Source organism: Python bivittatus, unplaced genomic scaffold (genome assembly GCF_059951505.1).
Source record: "Python bivittatus isolate LINGU-HERP-01145 unplaced genomic scaffold, Pbiv_v1 ctg000700_np1212, whole genome shotgun sequence".
NCBI classification, from domain to species: domain Eukaryota; kingdom Metazoa; phylum Chordata; class Lepidosauria; order Squamata; family Pythonidae; genus Python; species Python bivittatus.
The window spans coordinates 21,454,367-21,481,272 of record NW_028277098.1 but is presented as its reverse complement, the minus strand read 5'-3'; the positions used below and the strand labels follow the sequence as shown (position 1 = coordinate 21,481,272).

General features: G+C 38.8%; 1 protein-coding gene across 1 annotated transcript; it reads left to right on the top strand.

Moving 5' to 3' along the window:
* Positions 1-605: 605 nt before the first annotated feature.
* On the top strand, positions 606-26,099 carry SLC71A1 (solute carrier family 71 member 1). Its single transcript, XM_007420254.4, has 12 exons — positions 606-940; positions 8,962-9,057; positions 11,427-11,489; positions 11,968-12,095; positions 14,174-14,288; positions 15,192-15,410; positions 16,937-17,050; positions 17,432-17,503; positions 19,479-19,591; positions 19,853-19,950; positions 20,287-20,444; positions 24,777-26,099. The coding sequence occupies exons 1-12, from the start codon at positions 854-856 to the stop codon at positions 24,981-24,983; spliced, it is 1,470 nt and encodes a 489-aa protein (XP_007420316.1). The 5' UTR covers positions 606-853; the 3' UTR covers positions 24,984-26,099.
* The last annotated feature ends 807 nt before the right edge of the window (positions 26,100-26,906 follow it).

Sequence of the window (26,906 nt, the reverse complement as noted above, 5' to 3'; positions counted from 1 at the left end):
CAAAGGGACAAACGACATACCCATGATTCTCATGTGATCCATTGTTGAGAGGCTATCTTAGGTGTCTGTGTTTAAAAACCACGAGCGCCAATGAGTCGCTCACACCTTGACAATAATTGTAGTGCCACAAAAGTGTGAATCTATATTTTGTTTTATAATATAGTCCGCGGGCAATAACTTCACAGGATTAGCTTAATTACCGAACATATTTATGCACAGTACCACTTTCGGCGGTTTGTAGTAAAAATAAAGTGAGTGAATCTCAATAAATTTCCGCATAAGCAATCAGGAAACCTACAGTAGATCGCATTATATCCTCTCCTAAACGCAACCTATTACAGTGCGGGCTTTTCCGCCCGATCCGTTCGTTTCTTCATAAAGGTAGAATGAGGAGGGAAACCCACACTTCACGCGCTCTCTCCCACCTTCCTGTCAAGGCCTCCAACATCCGCTCTCCTCACGTGCCCCTCCCAAATACCCAGCGGAGGCAAAAGCGTCGACAAAAGCGATTGGTTCTCACTGAGAGCCCTGTGAGGGCGTGGCCTCTCGACTCACGTGCAACACTCACTAACCAATCGGTTGATCGCGTGATGTGAACCTCGGCCGCTGCTGCTGCCGCTGCTGCTGCTCTGCCGCCGCCGCCGCCAGTGCGGCGGGGTTGTTGTTTTCTCCCCCCTCCCTTCCTCTTTTCCCCAAGATGGCGGCACCGGCGGGAGACTGAGAGAAGCTGTTGCTGAGAGCTGGAAGAGACGTCCTGGCTACCGCCGGGAAAGAAAGAGAAGACGTTCCCGCCTCGATTCTTTCTCTCGTCGCTTCGCCCTCTCCCCCTTCGGCCCTCTAGGAGGATGGTAAAATGACCCAAGTGGGGAAGAAAAAGAAAAGGGCCGCCAACCGCAGCATCCTGCTGGCCAAGAAGATCATCATTAAGGACGGCGGCACGGTGAGAAGGCGGCTCATGTGTCGGGGGAGGTTAGCCAGCTTGAAGCTTGTGGGAAGAAGAAAGGCAAGCGTGTCCCGCGGAGATGTTGCGGCAAGCGGACAGGGCCGCCGGGCTGCTTTGTGAGGCCTGTGTTACGGGGGGAGGGAGCGGACCTGTCAGCATGGACCAGCCTCACCATCCCGGTGCCTGCTCAGTTTCCTTGGTCGACAGCTAATATCGTATCCTGAAGATAACGGATTCACGAGATCGGGGGGGGGGAGAGTTCCCCAATGTACTCGGTCAGATTGAGATCACTTTAAAACTGGGTTTTAAGGAGCATGCGTTCTTTAAAAGACGAATCGTCCAACTTTTTTGGACTTTGTTTTCTATCCGTTTACTCGATATTCCGATTTCACCCTATTTTGCTTCATGGGGAAATTCAGGGATTTCGAAACGATGAAGATCAGAATATGCTTTCTCTGCCCTCTCTCTCTCACTGCTTACTATATAAAAAAAGTTGCTAGTCACTTGGCCTCCTGAGGGTGCTTTTTAAAACAATGGTTGGAATACTCCCATCAGAATACTTAATCATTTTAACTGTATTCTTAATCAATCAATTACTTAATCAACAGAGTAATTTTATTTTGTTAAAGTAAACTGTTCAGGTGGGATCATTTGTTACAAAATAATGTGAAATATGCAACAGTTTCAGTAATGTGCAGTTGATGTGAGTAATGTCCATTGGTAGTGATCTTTAGTTGGGGAGCTTGCCCAATATTTTTTTCCTTGACCATATATGTTTTGTCATAATCATGTTGTCACATGTAGACATAATTGTACTGAAGTATAAAATGTTTGATGTGATTTTTAGTGATATCTAGAGGTACCAAGTATCTGATGTATAGGTATTCTTATATATTGTTCACAGTTTTGTGTTTCAAGCCAGAGCATGTAGATTGTCTCTTTTGAAATAGAACGAAGATATGCTATTCCCCCCTGAGTACTCTTCAATAATGATAGTAGAACAGCTACACAACTTATGGCCTACCTTTACAGGCATCACCCTAAAGACTTCCTTAGGGGAGTACAGATAGGCAAGTTGCTAAAGTGGCAAGCTGATCTGGAGGCTTGCCTTAGGGACAGTGAAGTTATTGCTCTGGGCAGCTGATCGGAAGAGCAGTAAGGGGAATTTGGCTCAGTTTGCCATATAGCATTATTTTATTCTGTTGAATGATAGAAATAGTTCTGCTTTTGTAGTGATTTGAATCCAACTATACCTGATTTTGTTATGTGTTTAAATAGTTGAATAAAGTTGATATCTCCACTGGGTTTAATTTGAGGCAGGTTTATATTAGAGGTGTTTTACATTTTTAACATATGCTGTGATTATACCAATATTGTCCATGATTAACACACCAGGCATGAACAGTAGATATCAGCTGTGTGCTTGGGGTTGCTGTAAACAGGCATCAGAGCACTGCAGCCAATTAAAGTCCCCTAACGTGTGTGTCCCTGAGTCTTTAGGGACAGGTTGCCTATTTACACTTGGCTATCTGAACAGCTATTATGTTTGCAGTCTGAGCCTCAGCTGATTCTACTGTTGCCTTCTTTTGCAGGTGTATTATTCCCATTTCAGCAAAAATAAAATAAAATTGTGCCTTGTGCACTTGAAAATCCTGTGTGGAAATTGGTAACATGTTGCATTAAGTCAAAGGTCTGAATTTATAACTTTAATAGTCAAAAACATGTGATACCAATTTATGCTATACAGTATATTCCTTGTTATTCAAGGATGTGAATGATACTTCTCTATGAAATAGCAAATTATGTAGCATCTTATATTTTTTTTCTATAAAAGGGAAATAGTGACACAAAACATAGGTTTGCTGAAAAAAATGTGACAATTTGTATAATGCCATGACTTTCAAATGAGCTGTAGTTTAAAGTTTGTTCTGTTGTAATGATAACTTTATATACATACTATTAATTGTAGAATGCTTTGTTGATAACAGTTCTTTAAAGTATGTAAGGCACTTCTTAGGATCCCATTAACTTGTGAAATTTTGAATATATTTTCGTTAAATGAATCCTCTCCAAAATAGGACATTGTTTTGATATTAAAGAAATAAGCTGGTAGTATTTGAAACAAGAAGTTTGATTACTTCTGTTAATTGGACTGTGTGCTACTATCTAGGATGTGCAAAATGTTCCTTACACAAAAGGTCTGGTGCATGGAACAGTTGTGTTAGGCAATCTGTCCCTTGAGAGAAGCTCCTAGAAGGAAGGCTCTGGGAAGATTGGCATGTGAGCTGGCACACAGACAGTGTAGGGTTGCCCTGTAACACCCCTCTGAATTTTATTTCGGGCATTACCCAGAACAACCAGGAAGCTCTATGTGTCAGTTTCAGGCAGACACTGATTCTTATCCAGAACAATTTGACTAGATTCCTGAGTCACAATGTGTTTGTTTCATACATGAACAAGTTTTCCATTTTGTGTGCACTCCTATTATTACCTAATACTAGTGATACTTTGAAAGCCTCTTTCCACCATGTTTTAGGGTATGCTTCTAGCTTTTAAGCTGCTTCTTTTGGTTCATGGGATATCTAATGATACCTCAAGATGCACAGGTTTTCAGAGTTGTGTGCTGTTCTTCAAAGAATAAGTAGAACAGAGTTGCCCTGTTGTGACTTAGTTGCTCTTCTCTCTTTACTAATATCATACCAAGAGAAAAGAGATACAGGTAAGCATTTTATACTCAAGATTCATACTGTACTGAAGCATGCTGTCCTCCTGACTGTGTAATACCACCTGTTATTAAATTGCTAAACAGTCAGTTATAAATTGCAGTCAGTATAAACCTATGAATGGAGCTGGCTTGATAGATTTTGGTACAGAAAGTACATGAATTCAGAACAATAAACCTGGCTTCTTCAGGGGTCCTGCATTTTCAAAGATGTTTCACATCTTCTTGTTGTATAAAATAGTGTGGAGAAGACTCAGTCTTAAGTTTTTCTTTTGTATTTCCATACTTCATATTTGTTCTTTTTGATTTGGTGAAGGTGATCTTATTTTTTTTTTTAAGAAACTGTTATTCCATTTTCTCTTCAGTGTTATCCATGCATATTGCAGCTTCTGAAAAGACGTATTTTAGATTTCAGAGACACCACATTCAACTTTATGCATCCAAAGTTATATTTGTAGGGATTAAGCCAGGAAACAAGTGTGGAATATCAGAATTACTAAAGTTTCTTATTTTTTCAATGATTATATTCCTGGATTTTTAAACTCTAATGATCACATATCCTGATTCTTAAAGACTGGTAGAAGCTGCTTTAAAAATATCCTTGTACTTTTATTCCATTACTGCCAGTGTCAGTTGTGGCCTAGTACTGTTTGGCAGCTGGATAGGTGGAGAATGGATATATTGTTGCTAATAAGGCCACCTCTTCCATTCTTGAAGAAAACAGAGAGTTGCAGTACTTCCTCTTACATTCCTTAATCTCTTATGCTTCTTAAGTATAAGGCACTGTACAAGACAAGGCCATTGCAGCTGGTCATGCAATGATTCAATGATACATCATATATTTTGCATGAAGAAGATCCAGGTTTTAATCTTAAACAGCACTAATAAGGTATTGGGAATGCCTAACCCTGGAAAGCCAGTGGAAGTCACATTTTTGCTGTATAAACAAACCATGGTTTAGTGTTAATTTATCTGTGTGGAATCTCAAGTGTTCACATGACTCTCCTTTTTTTGCTTTGAGCCAAATTATATTGTGGTGGTTTAAATCTTACTAGATGGCTGGGGAATATCTGGATGAGGGGTAATATACTTTTCAGTATATATTCAAAATCATTGAGATGGCTGCAGGGAGACACTGTTACTACTCCAGATCCGGCCTGCACAACATATGACCTGCAGCCTGCTGGCATTTTTAAAAAAATAAATCCACTGCTGCCAAATGTTGCTGCCACCAGAAAGGATCTGCTACACCGAAAGACGTGCTGCCAAGCACCTCCAACACCTCCAGGCCTCACCGACGCTGCCAGCTTCATCGCTGCTGCTGCACTGCTAGCTGCCAAACAGCTGATTGGCATGCTAGCTATTCTTTGTGGCCTGTGATTGTTTTTAGTTTATCAATTTGACCCTTTCCCCTTTATGGGTTGTGTAGGACTGCTCCACAGTAGATGTCTGCGAAAAGCATGTAATGGTGCAGTAGGGCTTCACCTGAAGGTAGACCAACTATCTTCATAAAAAACTGCAGGAATGCATTTAAATGCATACACTTTTAGAGCTAGGGAGAACAACTACAGTATTTCCTTTGTACCTTAACATTGTGGGTAATGAAGTAACAACAGCACTCTAGTCTCTGCATTCAAACCAGTACCTCCATAGTCGGACTGATTTAAAACAACACTTAAATGTAAACCTATCTTTTACATTCCTTCATTCTGCCCCATTTTGTGACATCAAACTTGACACAAAATTTGGAGAACTTGAAAAGTTTTATTTTTGTGGCCGAACCTAATGAAGACATTTTCCAGCCATGGATTTTGGATGATAAAGTAGGAGTATTTAGAATAATAATCTGTTGGGCTAGGGAAGATGGCAGGGAATGTCACCAATTTACCTTCAATATGGGACTATTATTGTAAGGTAATAAAATTACTGTTGTCTTTTAGATGCTATAAATAAACTAGCTGATGCTAAGGATTTTTTTTACCATTAGCATACTGTATGGCAAGGATCTCTTAAGTTTTTTGACCCAGTGGGCATATATGATATTTTGATTAGATGCTGTGGATACTCATACAGATTATTGCTATGGTGAGTTTGCCTATTTCGAAAATGGCTGCTACAGTGGGAGTTGCGAATAATAAAGTACAATTTACTAAAAAGCAAACTGCTGAAGTTGCTCCCTGCTATCCCCTCTGTCCTCCAGAATACTCATTATAAACCCCTAGCTGACTTTTTTTCCTTTCTTTTTTTTTTCTGGGCAGAGGGACACGTTTATTAAATAATATGGAACACCAGCCACTTACACTTTCTTTTCTAAGAATGCCTGTGGAGCCAACGTGGAATCCATAGGCATTTTTGGAAATAAAGATGAGGTTGGCATTTTGCTTTGCAGTATACCATCTTTATTTTAAACTTTGGTTTCATTTTATAATTAAAGGCTAAATGTTAACATACTAAAAGAGTCTTGCTTAAGAAAGGGGAAATGACTTTTTGTTATTATTCTATTTGACATATTTTAGGAATTGCTAAATTCTCTGTTCAGACTGTTATTTAAGGAAATATGCTATTCAGTGCTTTGGTGTGACAGGATGCAGTATAGCTTTAGATTGTTTTAACAAGTGTTCTTGAAGTCAGAATATTAGAAGAATATTAATAGACAAATTGTTCCTGTTTTAGTGTTTGCACACAGTGTTTACTACTAGTGTCTTTGTATAGTTTGCTTCACTTAGAATGGCCTTGGATTAACTACTAAATCTCTTCCCTCCCCCACTGCCCCGCACACTTTCTGCAGCACATAAGCATTGTAAGAGAAGGAAGGAAGCACTGAGGGAGACAGCAACCAAAGTGATTCACTGTATTTGCTTAGCTGTTTAGCAAAAGAAGGGTATTGTTACACAAGGCTACTTACTATATAGTGGTGCTGCACGCAGGGAATTTAGGAGCTACTTTATTTATATAAGAAAAGAGGAATTGGGATGTAACAGCTGTTATCATTCTCAGTGCATATGTGTACATAGGTTTCAACAAATTCTGAGTGGCCATAGTAGCAAACCCATAAATGTGTTATTTCTAGGCCCCTCATAAGGCAGGTTGTTGTCTCTAATCTCATGCTGCATCTTTAAAATACACCATGATCTCAGGAGTAAATGGAAGTCTCTCTCTTCCCCCTTCTGTAGGGAGCTGGCAAAAGGCAGCAGAAAAGTCTGAGCTTTCTGTGCCTTAGCATCTATGGGATGGTTGAAGCTCCGGTTGCTTCTTATGTACCAAAACAAGCAAGGGATTGGGCAGAGACTATTCCTTTCCCTCTGCTGCTGCAACATTAGGTGGAAGGCTAAGGCTCCATTTGTTTTAAAAACCGGGTCTCCCCACCCCCCAAGTATTGTTAAGCACTGTATTTATTTCCATGCAAAAATCTTTCTGCAGCCACAGATGCTAAAGTTTCCTTCAGCAAAACTTTTCAATGCTATAACTGTTGCATCTTTGTATTTCCTCATATAGGAAAAAAAGAGCTTATATGGAACAGTGAAGGAGCTGTTCCTTATTTATCTCTGGAACCCTGATGCAAAATACAGTTCAGACTATGGCCTTGAAATTCATATGATTTAATCTGATTTCCTATATCAGAGAAAACAAAAAAATAATACCACCAAAATATTCCTTTTGCTAAGGTGCATATAGTACAAAAGACGGCTTGATATATGCAGTAATGTTATGTGCCTTAATTCTTTTTCTACTTTATAAGTAATTGGAATCCCATGGCAGTTAAAATTTTTAGTAGAGCTATGCAGTTCTTCACATTCAGTTTAGAAGAGGTGCTTTGGAATACATTGACATGTGAATGCAGCATCTGTCACCTGCTCATTAAAGCAGCCACATCTATTTTCTGAACTTTATGGCCGCAGTGGAAGTCTCTTTAGTACCAGGTAACACTGGAAAACAGTGTGAATGCTTTATGAGTGGCAGATGGGGGCTGTATTTTTACTCCTGTACTTTCAGAAGCATTTCTTCTGAATACAAAGCACTTAGATTCAGCATTAAACCTTTTTTGTCAAGTCTGTATTGCAGTTGAATATGTTGTCCTACAAAGAGGTCTTAGAAAAGTACAGTACTGTAAAAGAATGTGTATCTGCAACTGTGTGGTTCAGTGCAGTGAGCAGTAATGCAGTAAGTTTTATTTCTGCCTTTATCTACCTTTACACTCATTTTAGCAAAATAATGTGACAGTATCACAGTGTATGTCATTTTCTCTTTAATGGTGTTCTGTAATTTTCCTGAGAGAATAATCTTAATGTAAGGGAATTTCAGAAGATCTTGTGAAGTCATTACATAAGATTCCAAATAATTGTTTGTTGTGGATGTAAAAACTTTTATCTCTGCATGATTTCATAAAAGGTTTTGCAGCATTAACATTCAGCATGTGCTGTATTCAAATCTATATACTACTAAAACAGATCATGGATTGTCTAGTGTAACTGACTATGATTTGGTTTTATGTCCACAAGGAATATTCATGTGTTTTCTGTCCCAATCACTCACTGTTTTGTTACTGGTCAACAAACTATGTTTAGCTTGTATCTAAGCACAGCAGACTATGATTTAAGTAAATCAGGAAGAAAAGCTTTCGACTTGTGAGCCAATGTTTGAAGGTGCTCGATGTTGAGGCCATCTACGAACATCAAATATGCTATTTCCCCTTACCTGCACTTTTCACTATTTCACTTCTAAGAGATGGCTCTTAATGAAGCTTCTTAATGGAAGGAACTGCTTGCCTATCATATTGTGTTTTTTTTCCTTTGGAGAGGTGCTGGTGGGCAAAGGCAGTTCTGAATTCTAGCACTTAAAAGTGCTCCTGCTAGGACTCTTGAATTGGCTCCTTTTCAGGAGCCAAAATATGTCTGCAGGAGAGGTGGGTTTGGGAGGCTAGTTCTACCCAACAAGTCATCTTGTCTACAGAGGATATGTGGAGAGGGAATCACCACTTTTATTGGCTTCTGTTCCCCACACCTTATTTGAATTATAGTGTATTCTGTGGTTCAAGAAGTATGGCTGACCCAAGCCATAATTTGTCATATTTATCTTCAGAGAAAAACAATGCATTGTTGGAATATGTCTCAAGGGGAGGAGAGAATGAATGAAATCTATTTTTTGCTCATAGGCATAAACATTAAATTATAGTTTTGGCACATTGCCTTTGGCTATGACATCCATTTTCAGACTTTTGATATTTTTTTCCTTCCCTACTGTTTTTATTATTGTAAGTCATCTGATAAGTAACAACAATTATATTTTTTCCTCTTAGCCTCAAGGAATAGGTTCTCCTAGTGTCTACCATGCTGTCATCGTTATATTTTTGGAATTTTTTGCCTGGGGACTTCTGACAGCACCTACATTGGTGGTAAGTGATACCATTTTTTTTAAATCCAATATTCAGCTTTAGATAAGTTTTCTGTCTTAATTAAAAATGAACTAGTTCAGATCTACCATTCCTGACTTTTCAAGCCATGAAGATAACCCCTTTTCTTCTCCCTTTTAAAATTAACGTTGGTTTAAGATTCAGGTTGATAAACTGATATTAAAGTATAATTTGCTGTTTTAGCAATGAATTACAGCAGTTAAATCAGAATGCAAGTTCTGTTGAAGGAAGATGAAATTGGATTTCCATATTCCCAGTTGCTATGCTGCAGTTACATGGCAAAACTAGAGTCTTTGCAGAAGATTTGCAATAAAGTAATTTGAAAGGATGCTTCACTTATCTGTTCTTTTTTGTTTTAAAGCAGTGTTTCTTAAGCTTTTTCTCTCAGGACACCTTCCCACTTTAAAAATTATGGAGGACCCCAAAAGTGTTTTTGTTTGTATGGATTATATTTATCAATATATACTGTATTAAAAATGAAAATGGATGCATTCACTGCTGCTACCGCTTCTCACAATTGTTTGATGAGATTTTAATATTATATTATTTTTTAACATAGGTTGGCAAATAATTTTGATTTTGCAGACCCCTGAGAGAGTCTTGGGGGACCCCCAGAGTTTCTAGGACCGTACTTTAAGAAACACAGTTTTAAACTTAGTATATGGCAATTTTTGTTGAAATTGGCTATTCATTTAAATCTAGAAGTGGTTTAGGAGAGGAGTACATGTCAATGAGTTCTATTTATTTTACACAAAATTGCACAGAGTAAAAAGGAGAAAAATGCATGCATGTTTTTAGGTGTAATTTGGTGCAATTCCTGAAATTAGCAAAATGTTTTATTAAAGGCAATATGTAAAGCGGGCTGAAGTATATACAAAGAGCAGATTATAAGATTATTTGTTCTCAAATAAACGTTCTGTTTGCAATTAAAAATTCATATTGAAAACTGGTTTAACTGGTATTTGACAGTGAGAGAACAATAATTTCCTGATTATAGTTGAATTTTTTATAAAGAATGGGAAACATTTTAAAAACCCATTAGAAACTGGTTTTTATTCATTGGGTGATCTGCTGCTTAAGGAGTTCCAGAATGTATAAATACAATTACATTTGAATACAATTAGTTTAGATAAAATAACAGCTCTGCATGCTCTTTTTTCCACATGCTCTTCTCATGATGGAATAATGTTTATCGCTCTTGAGTAGAGCCCAACTGGATGGCAGTATTTAGCCAACCTTGGAGCATCTTGGAAAATATTAAGTCAAGTCAGTCCTGGTAGTGCTTGGATAGGAGATCACCAGGAAATATGAGAACTGTAGACTAGACTGGGAAGTCAGAAGAAAATAAACACATTCCTGAAGAAGACATGGCAAACTACTTCTATACTGTTATTTTTAAAAATATATAGATGTGCCCATTAGATCTTTAAGAGTCAACCTCAGGTCAAAGGAAATTTTACTTTAACTTGATTTTTTTATAATTAAAAAATCAGCATAAATGAATTGTGTGAATCTCAAGGATTTAGGCGCTGAGATGTAAATCTCAGGCAATAAAATGTGATTTTTATAGAAACATGCTAATGTTTTCTGGTATATCAGTGCCCTAGATACACAAAAGGATCCAATGTGATTTCTAATCCCTGAGAATACACACTAACAAAGACATTTATGTTTATTTTTTTCTTTTCTTATTCAACCCTCCCCTGAGGAGTCAGTTCTTTCTTTGCACTTATTTCTTGAAACCTTAACAACCACACAGCCACAACTTTTATAACAAAGAAATAATCTGAAGTTTCATGTAATTAGGCAAAGTTTGCAAAAATAGGGCTAGCAATGAAATTTCTGGTTATCAATGCTGTTTGTGTGCTTTCAGTGATATTTAATGTGAGCTGTTCCATACTAAAAATCTGTGTTGAACTAAAGAAATTTAACACATGGAGCAGACAGTCTAACACGGTGTTCTCAACCTTAGCAACTTTAAGATATGTGGACTTCAACTCCCAGAATTCCCCAGTTCTGTCATATTAGAAAGCATTCCGGCATTGACTGGTGCAGTTGCTTCATGATCATATTGCAACCAGTGCACACCCTTTGCTGTAGAATAAGCTACTTTTTTCTGATGTTTCCTCCTCTTACCTAGATTAGACCATTGACATTACAAGTACTGTACTTATGTATTTTTCCAGTTTCAGTCAGTGTGATTTCCCTTTTATCTCCCTATATATAAAGGAAGTTTTGTGATATATGAGATTTATTTCCTTAAAATAATTTGATTGTCTTTATTTGAACAGTTCAAATATGCTGTTGCACCAGTCTCCTCCTTATCTGTCATGTGCATAATTATTTTACAGGTTTTGCATGAAACCTTCCCAAAACATACATTTTTAATGAATGGCTTGATCCAAGGAGTAAAGGTAAGATACAATTAATTACTGAATACTTCATGTTCGGGTGGTTAGAATCATAGATTTTAAGGGAGCTTTAAGACAATTGAGTCTCCAATCCTAACTCATTAAAAAAAAAAAAGCAAGCACACGTAAGCAGATCATGTGGTAGGACTAGTGATTGATGCCTAAAAATATCTATCGCTATCCATGCCTAATGTGCTACTCTTCCATAAGCATCCAGAAACCAGGTTTCCTCAACCACACCTAAGCTTCCCCACGCTAATAAGAATACTAAAATAAACTTACTAAAATAAGAATACTAAAATAAACCTACTTTCACTATTCGGGAAGGCTGTTGCAGCACTGGCCTGAAAAGCTGGAAGCAGTTTGGTGGAACTTGTTTTTTAATGGGGAAGTGATGGCCACCGCAGTCCTGTTGTGCCTTTTCTCTTTGTTTGGGACAAATTTGATCTTTTTCCTTAAAGCATTTGTGTTTAATTCACAGGGTTTATTGTCTTTCCTGAGCGCTCCTCTGATTGGAGCTCTGTCTGATGTTTGGGGTCGAAAATCATTCCTGCTGTTAACAGTATTTTTTACCTGTGCTCCAATTCCACTAATGAAGATCAGTCCATGGTTAGTGTCTAAAGTTTGCTTTTTATGTGTTAGTCAAGTTAATCCTGTAGAATGAGTTTCATTACTTGTCTATTTTAAAATACAGTAAACCCTTGGTTAACATATACCAGTCTAGCAGACTTTGGATGTAGTGGACAAAATCTGTTGATATATTATCTGCTTTTGCATATGCATAAAATCCCATTCTTCATTTTGTGCATGCATAAAATGCATACATAAAATTTCATTTGGATTTAACAGACATCTGCTTTAATGGACACCATTTCCTCCATTGGTACATTAAATTAAGAGATTAGTACAGGTAGTCCTCTCTTAACAATCCTAATTGAAACCGGAATTTCCATCGCTAAGCAAAACGGTCGTTAGGTGAAACATCAAGTGACCACACCACTTAGCGATGGCAGTTCCAGTAGCCCCAGTTGTGGTCATTAGCCGAGAACTGTGCCGTCATTAGGCCAGTACCTCACACTTCTGCCCTGCCACACTCGCCTCCGCTTCAACTCCCCCCAACCTTATCTCCCGCCGTCTGATCTCTCCCCGCAAATCTGCTTGCTCTCGGCCCAGCCTTCCTCCTGCAAAGTGCCCCTGGAGAACTTGTCTGTGGGCTTCAGGATGTTGGAAGCTGCTTGGCCCTTCATGAGGCTTTGCAGGAAGAAGGCTGGGCCGAGAGTGAGCAGAGGGCCTGCAGGTAGGCTCTGCCAGCTCTGGGCTCACCTCCACCTCCCACTGAAGCCTGCAGACTGGGTCTCCAGGAGCACTTCCAATGCAAGCTGCAAAGGTGCTGTTGCCTCTGGGAAACCCTCATCCTCTGGGAAGCCCTCATTCCTCTGCTTCTTCCAGTTCTGCCACCACCCCAAACAGCACCTCTTCACCTTCACCTGGGGAGCCACCACCGCCTCTCCTGCCTCGCCTGGTAACAGAGAACACCATGCCTTGCCATCCCATCCTGCTGCCCCCTCCCCAGTCAGTCCCAGCAAGCTCCCTTCAGCAGACAAGGCTCCACCACCCTGGCACACTCACTGCACGCATCCCAGGGCTGCACCCTTGCCCAACACCTGGATCCTGGGCTAGCAGCAGGTGGAAGAATACGGTGAAAATCAGCTGGGGGTGGCAGCCGGGGGGCAGCAGGGGTATGTAGGGGAGTGCAGGGTGGCCAAAAGGGCAGAGATGGGGGGGAGATAAGTGGGGGCGGTTGAACCCCCCCTGCGGTTTTAAGTGTGGGCAGGCTACTAAGCGCTCAAATTTTGATCATGTGACCGTGGGGGCTCTGCAACAGCTGAAACTTTGAGGATTGGTCCTAACTACCATTTGTTCAGCACCACTGGAACTTTGAATGGCCATTGAATGAGTAGTCATTAAGCAAGGACTACCTGAATGTTAAACTCATTCAGATTAATTTCAACTGTCTTTGTACAAGCATTGGTTGATCTTATTGGCAGAGTGCCAGATCATTTATCAATGAATGCATTGTGTATGGTGCAAAAACTGTCTTTGGTTTCTCTGTTTGTTTTGCTCTTGGAGAATAGTAACTGGTAGCAGAATGTCATGGTTATTTTTGGTATCCTTCAGACATTCTTATAGTAGCTTGAAGAACAGATCTGGTTCATATTCTGCCATTTTTTGGACAAGATTGATCTCAGTATAAGTTTACCAACAGAGCTGCTTTGGATAGGGAGTTTTTTTATCTTCTGTCAGTTTCCCTTTCAGATAGCTAGCTTGATGTTGTATTTATTTGTTTCTTTGCTGAAATACTAACCTTTTAAAGATTCCAAGGAGTAAAGAATGCTGAAATTGTGTTTATCGAAGATAAATGTATCACCAGTAGTTAGATTTGTGGTAGCTGCTCAGAATCTAAGATTTGAACAACAATTTTACAATTTTTTTTATTTAAAGGGAAAGTATTTTCTATTCAAATTCTATAGATGCTATCCATAATGTTTATAAATCTGTGTTAATTATGATAGTAATGACAGTAATTGTTGTGCATGCATGTTGGACAAGCAGAGTCATACAGTTATTAATTAGGTGTTTTTAACATTTCCTTCTAAGTTCTAATCTTATGGTATCCTTTGTTCTAGGTGGTACTTTGCAGTTATTTCTGTCTCTGGAGTCTTTGCAGTGACTTTTTCAGTAGTATTTGCTTATGTAGCAGATATAACCCAAGAACATGAAAGAAGCATGGCTTATGGCTTGGTATGTGCAGTATTTCTATATATTCAAATATTGTGCATGCTGATAATCAGATCTCTTTTACCATATTTACGCAAAGGGAAGACCATCACCATCACCCCACCAAGGAAGAGATGACAGAAAAACAGTTATAAACGCACACAAATACCTGTGCATTGCCTGGCTTTCCTATCCTCCCAACTTAGATTTGCCACCTGTGATAGAAACCAGTCTCAGAATTCTGTCCATATACTGTATATAGTTGCTTCTTTGGGAAGGGAAGGGGAAAGGGAGGAGAAAACTGGAATGGTAATGAATGAGTAGAAAAGGAAGGGGAGAGAAGCTCTACTTAGGTGAAAAGAATTAAATTGTGCAAACACACATATATCCAGCTAGAAACAAGCTAATCTTCAGAGGCAGTCATCAGGGATTCTGCTGTAATTTGTACTTTCTGCCTATTCCTTTGTTTTCAACAGCTTCTAATTTTATCCACAAATGCCATTTATAACTCTCTCAATTCACAGAGAGTTATTGGGGAGGGGGGATAAATCTCCTTTTGCTATGGATATAGTAATATGATTAAAGTAATCATCAGAGGATATACAGTTCATTTTAGTTCTCTTCCATTAGCATTTTGAAATACAACTTTTACATTTGTCAGAACAAATCAATCTTTACCTTTGCTAAATTGCCACATATATTTTTAGGAATTTTGTAGTCGGTTATTACCATTATTATTTTCATATTGCACATTTGTATTCCATGAGATGCCATGAATGCTGTATGGCAGAAAGATAGTGTAAATGTATTTTCAGTGCATTGCCCTCTTCCTCTTATCAAGAAATTAAGACTCAAAATATTTAGGATTGTCAGTACGTAATGTGGTTATTTACTAAAACTGTTCTCACTGATTGTTGTCATTCACAGGTTTCAGCAACTTTTGCTGCCAGTTTAGTTACCAGTCCTGCCATTGGTGCCTATCTTGGTCGAGTGTATGGAGATAGTCTGGTGGTTGTCTTAGCTACAGCAATTGCATTGTTGGACATTTGTTTTATTCTTGTTGCTGTCCCTGAATCACTGCCAGAAAAGATGAGGCCTGCATCATGGGGAGCACCTATTTCTTGGGAACAAGCCGACCCTTTTGCGGTAATATACTTTGCTCTTTCAGATGGGGGATGCTAAGGGGTCGCATGAAACTGGAATTTGCATTATTTGTTTGGTTTTTTAATTTGAGCATACCCGCCCTGTTGGGATCTCTCTTCCATACATGACTGTATGTCTGACTGGGTTTCAAACCTGCAGAGAAATCTACAAGAGACAGTTGGAATCCATGGCAAAAGCAGACAGACATCTAGATTCTGCCTGTATGGACTAGAAGGCCTGTAGAATAAGGATAGAATGTTAACTTCTGGGTTTCTTTATTTTTAAGTTCCAGAACGGTGGATAAATCACTTACATTCTCTTCTCTAGTTGAGGTGACGGTAGGAGAATAAATTCCAGCCAAGAACAAGTTGACCCTTGTGATACTTAGTGTTTTATAGTGTGAGGAATGGATTGTTGCGGAGATTCCACTAGTCAAGGGGAGTTTAATTAAGGAAAGGAAAGAATCAGTCTGCCGTTACTATCCTATACTGTCTATTTCAGTTTCTGTTGATACTCCTTCTTGGAGAGTTATTAGCGTTGGAAGGGTGGGGGTTTTGTTTGTTTGTTTTTTGAACTTCACTTTAGTTTTGTCAGATATAATGAGCTCAAAGGGAAAGTGCTGAGCCATTTATTTTTGGTACATTTTTAAATAGGTACCAAAGAACATAGACTTAGTTTTTCTTCTTCAAGAAGAACAGAAGTAGGAAATAAGGTTTATGAATAACATTAAACAGGGCTAAATTTGGGCTATGCAGGGTTTGGAATTTTACGTTTTATTAAGCATTGAACAAAGTCCTATAAACATGTCAGGTAGTTCTGGTATGTGTAACTGTATTCATATTTCAATTTTAATAAGTTTTCTACAGTATTAAAAGTGAAGAAAATATTTCTGTATCGCTGCGTTTCCCTTCCTCCAAAGTAAACATGTGACTGCTAAACTCCAGGAATAGATGGGCAGTTTCCATCCCTAGCTAGAGTAGTGCAGTATTGTATGGAGAAGGCTTATAGTGCTGATTTGCCTAGATTCAGAAAAGGCAGGTCATCGGGGCCTAATGCTGTGCTGGGAAGGTGGCATCATTATCTCACCTCTTCATCCTTGGAGGAACATTGTGGGTAATGGGGCTGCTTTCCAAAAGCTTACTGTGTCCCCGTTGGGGAGAAGTAGCCTCGTTTCATAGGCTGTAAAGAGTTCCAGCAGGCTAGGTCTCTTTCCATCTCTGTCCATTTCTAAATCACGTTCATTCAATGTAAATTTACTAAAGAAATAAATTAATTAAATATTCCACATGACTTAGATATATTCCATGGATTCTGGGCAACAGGTAGTACTTAATGTACATGTGGCCTGTTTTTGGTTTTTCAGTGTATTGATTATTTTCTACATGCCTGGGGAGGATCCCCAATAGGCAGAAACCCTGTTTCTTTCCCAACTGTTTCCTACCCATGACCCATCAAAAAAACTGAAAGACCCAGATGCTTGACAGTCTTACTAATGAAATTAATCAATTAATGTTTCTCTTTATTTCTAGTCATTGAAGAAAGTTGGTCAGGATTCTATAGTGCTGCTAATCTGTATAACGGTCTTTCTCTCCTACCTCCCTGAGGCAGGCCAGTATTCCAGCTTCTTCTTGTACCTCAGACAAGTAAGCATTTGCCTAATTCTTTTAATTGTGGATGTTTGATTTGCAAAAATGAAAGGGAATAAAGCCATGACTTACTAATAGATTGTTAATTTTGGTAACCGCTCCAAGAGAAAAAAATGTTTCCATTCTGTGCTGTTTGGAATCGCTATCCTTAAAAGCAGATTAATTTCCATTTAAAAAATGACTGTTGTTCAGCCTTATTTCCATAGAAGAAGCTCTTTATAATGTTGTTCTACGTAAAGAAAGAGGGGAATGGATTATTTTTGACTAGATTTCTTAAGCATTTCATTAAACAAGCTTTTATTACCTATGCATTTTTATGTGAGTTATTCATAATTTATCATAGTCTTCTACAATGAAATGTTCTTTTTAAAAATCTAGATAATGAGATTTTCATCAGAAAGTGTTGCAGCATTTATTGCCGTCCTTGGGATTCTCTCCATTGTTGCACAGGTAACTTATAACTGACTTGAAGAGTTTCTGCCAGTACTGTTTGTTCAAGTAGGATGGTAGCCTGGTTTTTACAATAGCGATTTAAAAAAATAAAAGAAAGTATTTTGAAAGAGAGAGAGAGAGAGAGAGAGAATTTTCTATTCACGTGTTATGGCTGCAATTCTGAAACTGGTCTATAGAGTCACAACTAATGATGCCAAAAGGAATAACAAGTGGTATCACTGCACTGGTAAAATGGCATTTGCTAGTGAAGTAATTCCACATCTCCACCCCTTCACATGAAGAGAGACACACTAGAGATGTGTGGATGGAGCAGGTGAGCAGAGGAATATTCTGCACAAGTGGATATCAGTTTAAATAAGACTGGACCCATCCATTACTAAATTAAGCTCAATTTCTTCTGCACTTAGATGCAGCCATTCTAAATGTATAGAGTGAAAAAAAGGTGTTGCTGTATACCTGTATACGATGCCAAGTTTATCCATCCTGTGTGTCAGCTGATACCTTTGTTAGTCTTGATACTACTAACTAGGGCTGAGTCATGGTACAAGAACTAATTTAGTTCTGTTTTTGTAAGGATTCTGTACACTAGTATATAGCTTACCTATTGAGTAAGCGGTATTGCTAAGTAAGGCACTTTTTAAAAACCATCCTATAAATCAAAGGTGGGTAATATTTTGGGGTTTATGAGCTCCACTTTTTGCCCTGCCTGAGCTCACAGAGAATGGACCTGGTGACGTTGTAACGTTACTGGATTTGGTGGCCCTGAAATGTTCCGACTCCTTTTAAGTATATAAGTATATAAGTGTTTGGGATTGGTAGGAATGTATGGCATAAAATTGGTGCCTTAAGATTCCTTTATTGGCTTCTAAAGACCCCCCAAATCAGGAAACTCCCTGAACTATTTTGAATTTGCGGGGTTTTAAAAGGTGCAATGAGGGCTGAAGCTTCTGCATGGCTTAGGAGACTTGTTATGCTCTTTAAAACATACACCCAAACAAGGAAAGCCCTGCAGATTTCAGCCCTGTATACTCTGGAAGCTGCAAGCAAGTGCTGGAGGGTTATGGATTGTCCACCTTTGCTGTAAGATTTGGGTCGTGAATAATACAGTATCTTGATTGATAAATTGTTCAATGACAAGTATGCATAAATCTAATAATGATTAATTCCTGTGTTTATAAATATTCATTTTATTGGATTTTATGCAGTATTTTTTCAACAGTATACTGAGGTACCCCTTTGGAAAATTTTCATGCAGGCTCACAAATGACAGCTATAATAGAAAAGAATGAATTGGTCTGCCAATTAGTAGCAAGCCAGAACTGCAGCATATACAGACTGAAGCTGACAAATAGCTGTTAGAAGTATTTCTGACAATATTTTAATATACTATTAATGCCTGCTCAGTCTTTCACTACTTTCAATCAGTTTGATGTGACTCACATTTATTTATTTAGTTAGTTAGTTAGTTAGTTAGTTAGTTAGTTAGTTAGTCATATTTGTGTCCCACTGAACAAGCCTGACTTGCAGCAGTTTACGAGCAGATAAACCCAAAATACAATATGAAGATCAGACAATCAAATAAAGCAATAACTAATAAAACAGTAATAACAATAACCTTTGGTGCCAGCCAGAATGTACATAGCAGCAGTAATTACATCTTGAGGGCCTGTGGAATAGGTCCAATTTGATAACTTTCTGGAATGATGCCTAGGAGGTTGCCAACCAGGTCTCAGGAGGCTGGTACGGATGGTGAAGGCTGATAAAGAAACACTCACCAAGTGCCTCTGCCCCAGCCTTGCATACAGGGGCAGCCCTTAGCTTCCCTGATCAGGACAAGCATGCAAGACCAGCTGGTTCCACCTGAAGGAGGCGGGTGAAGGTCAAGCCTTGTATTGATTGTTTTGATATAGCTGTCACAATGATCAAATCTCTGAAAAGTCCTGGTTATTTTTTGCCATTTTTCTTTCCTCAGACAATAGTTTTGAGTTTACTTATGAGGTCAATTGGAAATAAAAACACCATCTTACTTGGACTTGGATTTCAAATATTGCAACTCGCATGGTATGGTTTTGGCTCTGAACCTTGGTAAGTAATTTTTCACTGTGTTGCTGTTTTAATATTGTTACACCTTTGGCACAGTCTCTTCTTAATTTAACATACAGTAGATTTTAAAAACATCCATCAATAGTATGCCTCTCATAAATGCTTTAATGCAGAGTATTAACTTAGTGTTGGAGTTGTGTGTTTTTCTTAGTCTCTGATTCACTTGATTGATTTAAAAATCTGTTGAATTTATTGTGAATACTAGCCTGATTCATTTACTGGTCTCTGTACCCTCCCTTCCAGGATGATGTGGGCAGCAGGGGCTGTTGCAGCAATGTCAAGCATCACATTTCCAGCTGTGAGTGCTCTCGTTTCACGAACTGCTGATGCTGATCAACAGGGTAAGTATTTCATAAGATTAACATGTCAGATAGAAAGTCCTCGTTTTCTTAATGGTGGAAATATTGCCATGCTGAAATGTGACAAATCTCTCCTTTCAAACAATGCCACCATATTGTTTTTACTAATAGTCACAAATGGTATTGTGCAAATACCTTAACTACTTGTAAAAAGATCATAACATTTGTGGTACTGCAAATTGTATGGAGTTTCTGTGCAAAATGTGTAAATACTTGTTGAACATGTATATTTTTATCTAATAATAACTGATAATAATTAGTAGTATATTTTTATCATTTGCTTATAGATGTTTACTTTGAATATTCATTGTTTTGTAGGGGTTGTCCAAGGAATGATAACAGGAATTAGAGGACTCTGTAATGGTTTGGGACCAGCGCTTTATGGTTTTATATTCTACATTTTCCATGTAGAATTGAATGAAAATCCAATGACTGAAAATGAAGTTAACGTAGCCCCCCAACACCATTCACAGCAGGTATTTTCAATTTTTTTTTAAATGTGTGTATGTGGTGATAGGAAAAAAAGAATCATAGTTTTAAATGTATCACTGCAACTCAAATGTCCAAGCATCTGTAAGTACGTATTTTGTACATGCATGGAATTTTACTTCTTCTTCCCTATCTCATCCCACCCACCCCATGGTGCTAAATTGTGCTAAATAGGTATATGCAGAAATCACCATGAGACACTAGAATGCTTTCCTATGCTAAGTAAGCCATATTGTATTATGAAACTCAAAACCATGGGTTAAACACATTCCTTAATTAATTAATCAATTGGTTTTGTTTATAGGCTGCCTGACTCCCAAATGACTTTGGGCAGCTTACAGCTAAGAACCGGTATATGTATAAAAGCATGTAAAAGATATAACTAACCCAACAAGCAAAATATTCAAAACTGTACCAAAATAAAGCAAAGCAAAATAAAACAGGCAAAAGACAAAAGGGAGCTTCACAATCACCCTGTCTCCAAGGCACGGGAGAACAATCAGGTCTTCAATAGTTTTCTTAAGAACATAAGAGAGGGAGCCATATGAATCTCTGGGAGGAGATCATTCCAGAGTCAACCAGTGCATCTTGCAAAGCAGAACGGTGATGTGTGCATAACAAGGTACCCCCATTACTGCCCACACTGCTGCATTCTGGACCAGCTATATCTTCTGGATAGACTTGAAAAGCAGCCCCAAGTAGAGTGCATTACAGTAATCCAGTCATGAGGACTAGGGTATGGGTGACTATCTGAAGGTCGTCCTGATCCAGGAAAGGGTGCAACTGGCACACTAGATGTGCTTGTGCAAAGGTGTTCTGGGCCACAGCTTCCACCTGCTCTTCAAACAGGAGCTGAAAGTCCAATAAGACCCCCAGATTGGGCACAAGTCTCAAATGGGGAAGAGCAACCCCACTGAGAGTCAGTGATGGAATACCACCAGATCTGGGAGATCTAGACACTTGGTCTTGTCAGGATTGAGCATGAGCCTGTTCCTCCCCTTTCATACCAGCAAAGCCTCCAGGCACTAGATCACGGCTTTGCGTTGCTCAGCCAGCCAGGAGTCAAGATACACAATTGGATATCATCCACATTTTTTTGATGCTTGACTCCAAACCAGCAGATAACCTTACCCGCAGTGGTTTCATGTAGATGTTAAACAGGAGGGGAAAGAGCATCGAGCCCTGCAATACACAAGCAAGGGGCCATGAGTGAGATCTCTCCCCACCTGTCAATACCGATTGACACTGGCCACAGAGAAAGGAGGAGAACCACTGTAAAACAGTGCCTCCCACCCCCCAATTCTCAAAGCTAGTTCAAAAAGATAACCATGGATGACAGTATCAAAAGCCACTGAGAGATCAAGGAGCACAATGGATGGATTTACCGCACCATCCCAGCTCTGCCACAGGTTGTCAACAAGCGCAACCAATGCCATCCCCCTACTAAACCCTGGCCCGAAATCTGACTGAAATGCATCTTCTTCCTCCAGAGTCCTGTGGACCTGAAGCCTCTCCATACCTTTCTTAAAAATTCCTAGTAATTGTCTAGGACTGTTGGGTCTAGTGATGGCTTCTTGAGGAGAGGACGCACTATAGCCTTTAAAGCAGTGGAACCACCCCCTCACTCAAAGACACTTACCACAGCGTGGACCCAACTACAGATCACCTCCCTGACAGCTTTCACAATCTAGGAGGAACCTGAATTTAACAAACAGGTGACTGAGCTAACAGACTGGAGAATTTCAGAAGTCACAGGCTCAAACTTGCTCCAGATAACCACAGAAGGCCCTGTCCCAGGCACCTCAACTGGAACTGACTAGTTGGAGTTCAACTCTAAGCAGATCTGAGTAATTTTATCTGCCAAATAGCATGAATCACTTCCTTACAGTAGCCCTGGAAATGATCCTGGGCTGATCCCTCAAAATCAGTAAATGTCTTGTGGTCTAGCTTGCTTTAATCAGTTCGGTGGTTGTCCAGACTTTGCTTAATGACTATTTATAGTTAAAGTAAAAGAAGCAGGAGCTGCTGTAGAGTGAAGCTGTTGATACTGTAATAGCTCTGCTGTTTTCTTTTTCACCCCCTAAGTGGAGCTTGACGGGGGGGTTCTTTTCTTTTTCTTTTTCTTTTCTCAGAACAAAAAGGGGGTTGGGAGAATGATTAATCTTCCCTCACTCCCAATGTGATGACTTGTTCCTATTCAGGCCACAGAGACTTCTTGTTGCTTGCAAAAGAAAAAAAGTGACTATCACATAATTATTCTCTGGATTTTTTTTTAAGCAACAGATTGCTTCTGAATTTCACTCTTCTTGAATAAGAAACATACTTTGTTGACACAGGAGTATTTTATTTTGCTTAGCCTGAATTGATCTCACTCATATGCTAGGCTGGTTGATACATACATTGGCCTGATTTTCAAAAGGGAGTATCTGAAAATAGGATCTATTTTCTATATAGATACAATTGTAGGTCCAGATTCTGTAAGCTAAGGGTTATGAATCATACAGATTCCTGTAGGGATCCTATAGCTTGCCTGCCATGTAAAGTTGGAAGTGAAGCTGCCCATTTGTTGCAATATACATACAAAATCCAAAACAGGATGAGGAATTGTGCAGCCAGAGGATTAAATGTGATTCTCAACCCTCACCCTAGTATAATGTGATCCCAATACTGTGCCTTATTATCTGGACCCCTTTTAGTCTAGATTCAGGCTAGGATATAGTAACAACTTTGGTTGCAATTCAGAGTGCTGGTTATCACCTATAAACCTCAATATGGCACAGGACCGGGTTATTTATTTAATTTAAATTTGAGGCCATTAGCCTCTTCAACAGTTCTGGGTGGTTTACAATTTCTTTTAAATGTTTTATTGTTGTTCTTTTAACAACATGTATCAAAAAAAGAATACAGGTTATTTGTGGGACTGCCTTTCCCTAATAGTATTCACCCTACCCACATGCTAGATTGGAACATTTTGAGTCCCTTCGTTCAAACAGTGCCATCTGGTGGGACGCAGGAGGCATGCCATATAATGCTTTAAATTAATAATGCATTTTCTTACCTAGAGAAAATAAATAGTATAGTATCGTTATATAATTGTACAATCTCTGCTTACAGGAAGATGTTAGTTTTATTTGTGGCCTTCAATATCTATATACTACTAAAGTTCTCGTGTCTGTAACCTTCAACTGGGCGAAATGGTGTGTCATAGGGCAACAATTTTTGAACCAAGATACCTCAAATGGGCAACCTTACAGAATGCGTCCAAAATCCGGAACCCATTACTCCCATGGGATTGAAATTTGGGGAAATTGTGGCCACTTCAGCACTGCTGTGCTGCCACGCTGTCACAATCAGCCCAGGTCACATGATCGTCATGGGCATATCCCTGGCCTCTTTCCCACCTCCCTCTGTCCCCTGTGCCCAATCAGCTGGCAGCCAGGCCCAGCGGGTGAGTGATGATTGGCTCCTTTGGAAACAAGCCAGAAATTTGAAATCTCTTAACAGTGGTGGGCATTGAGGGAAGGATGAGGGAGCAATTCAGATGCCTGCTGGTGAGGTAGGGTTGGCTTGGGGCGCTGGCAGTTGATGGGTGAGCCCTCTTCCTCCACCAAGGGAGAAGGCCCTTGGGAGTATGTCAGAATGAGGGCCTGGGATGCAGTTTTCCTTGAGATCCATGGTTCCCTTTGTTTCACCTACCCCCCAGCAAAGCGGAAGGCTGTTCCATGGGTCAGCCGAGGAGGAAGAGGCTTCACTGGAGCTTTCCTGAGGATTGTGAGAGGAGGGCAAATGGTGCAAGCCTATATTATACGAAGGGAGGGAGGGAAGGAGTCGTAAGTTGCTCATACTCCCACTGCTTTTTTGCCCTTGGTCATTCTGTTTCTCTGTTTAGGTAAGGAAATATTTCTGAAATGATGACCCAATGGGTCACAGATTATCTAGTAGTCAACTAATTTCATTAATATTGATGTAATACATCTTTGCAAAATACATATAGCTTTGGATTTAGATGGCGCTTTTATGATTCCATGTGGAGTATTTAGGAGATGAAAGAAACTTAAACAAGCCATACATCCAAAGGAGAGCTGAGCAGGATTACTATCTAACTTTATCGGATCGTAGTTCAGTGCTTTGAAATCTCTGAAGTAATGAAGGGAGCAGTGAGAAAGAAACAGCTAACTCATTATCCTGAGGTGCAAAATCAGATTGTTCACACTCCACAATTCTTGCAAAAGATAATCTGACCATAATTTAACTAAGTAAACTAAAGTGCTGTCCTTTTGTCTTACGCTAATTCTGTTTTGTTTCATTTTTCTTTCCAGAACTCCATCATTCCTGGGCCCCCGTTCTTATTTGGTGCATGTTCTGTATTACTGGCTCTACTGGTTGCCTTGTTTATTCCTGAACACACCAATTTAAATGTTCGCTCTAGCAGCTGGAAAAAACACTGTGGTGGACATGGACATCCACACAGCCCACAGGCCCCTGGAGAGGCCAAAGAACCTTTATTACAGGACACAAATGTATGATGACAAAACTCAAGGACTCATAGAGCAAGTTTTATTTTTTCACCTGCAGTTCTGGATACACATTCCATTTCCATTGAAATTGTCATTTCTTAAGATGTTCTTAAGAAATGTATCTCTTTGCATGAAAATCGTAAGAACCACAAACAGGAAGTGGAAAATCATCCAAAGAAGTTACAACTTAAATTACTTTGGTTTTTAAAAAGAAGCTAGGATTTTTGTCAAAGTCCTAAATATATTAAATCTCCTTAATTTTGAACAAAATTATATATATACAAGGTATCAGCATGTGTTCCTGCATCAGTTTCTTGAAGGTGTTAAGCTTCGTTCTCTTCATGCTGGTCTCAGTGAGACATACTGGCAGGATTTGGGTATCTCTTTTATCTGTAAAATCGTTGGTCAGATGGATTCAAAGCCTTAACATAAATGCACTTGACCAGGAAGGTGAATTTGGTTGATATTGGACTTTCAAATCAGTGTCTGACAGGTTTTCTTTTCTTTTCTTTTTTTTTTTTCTAACACAAATCATGTGTTGAATACACATCCTGAACAGTACACTTTAAGTGCATTATTCTGCTAATTCTGTGTAGTGTGAGCCTAGATTTTACTATTGGCTCAAACACTCTACCTTCATAAATACAATTTGATACCACTATGCTTTGGATGTTTTGCATAAGAACCTCAAAACTTGAACATACAAACTCAACTCTAAGCTGATAGCCTTGATGATGTCAACGTACTCTATATATGATTGTCACTTCTATTACTTGACAGGATGAATAGCTGTTCAGCTTGGAACTAAGGACAAATGAGTTGATCAGCTTTTCCTACTATTTTATTTGTAAATTACATATGTAGGGGGTATGACAGACTAGTAAATACACTTGTCTAGTAATTCAAGTGGCAGTCCTTGCTCTATAGTGGCCTTTTAGGATTGTCACAAATAACACTTCAGAGCCAAGGGGTAGTCCTGCATTTTCAGGACCACAGTACAGGAGAGAGCTTTATACAATTACTGATGTGAATTTCTCTAAAAGTGTATATTTTTGTGTCCAGTTGTATTATTTAAGTGTTCCTTTGTATAAAATGTGTATAAAGTATTGTATAGTTCAAAATGTTTTCATCTTGTGCTGTGGTTATTGCTTAAGTTTTTTTAAAACTTTCACCACGGTTGAATAGAAGCTGAAAAATTGTAAATACTGTTAATAAAAGTTGAATATTTTAGTGATTTTTTAAAATGAGACACTGGGAATAATATATACTGTCAATATAGTTGATTGTATAACTTTATTTTATATCTGTTCTAGATACTTACATATATTTTCTATCAGATAAGAACTTATGTACCTAGAAAAACTGAGACAGTTCCTAAAGATTTAATTAAGATTTCTTTAGCTCTAGGACTTGTAAAGGAGCAAAAAGTATATAATATCAGGTGAACGATGGAAAACAGTAATTGTGTGATTACTGAAGGGACTTTTTTGGGATGTATATATATTTATTTTAATAGCAGTGCTAGTATAGTTCCTATGTGTAACATGTTACAACAGAGATATCTCACTTTTGAATAATGAGAAAATGAGGTATTTTAGTGGGGTCTTTTTTCTCCTGCGCTAAATAATGCAGTATTCTTTGGAACGTTTCATATTAATTCCATTTCACTGTGGTTTTGTAGCATTAACAAAAATACCATAGCTTCTTAGATTAGATCCAGGTTTATCAAACTTCTGTTCTTGTGTTGATGCAGAAACATAGTAAAGGGGTGGTGGATTGTCTTAATTTTGTTTTACTTCTACCTCTCCTGAGATATTTAACAAAGACTGGATTGATATATAGTACACTTAAATCAAATGAAGTCTTAGCAAATGTATAAACTAAGTTATTGTCGATAGAAATATGGGGGGAAAGGTTTGTAGAAGCTAGCAT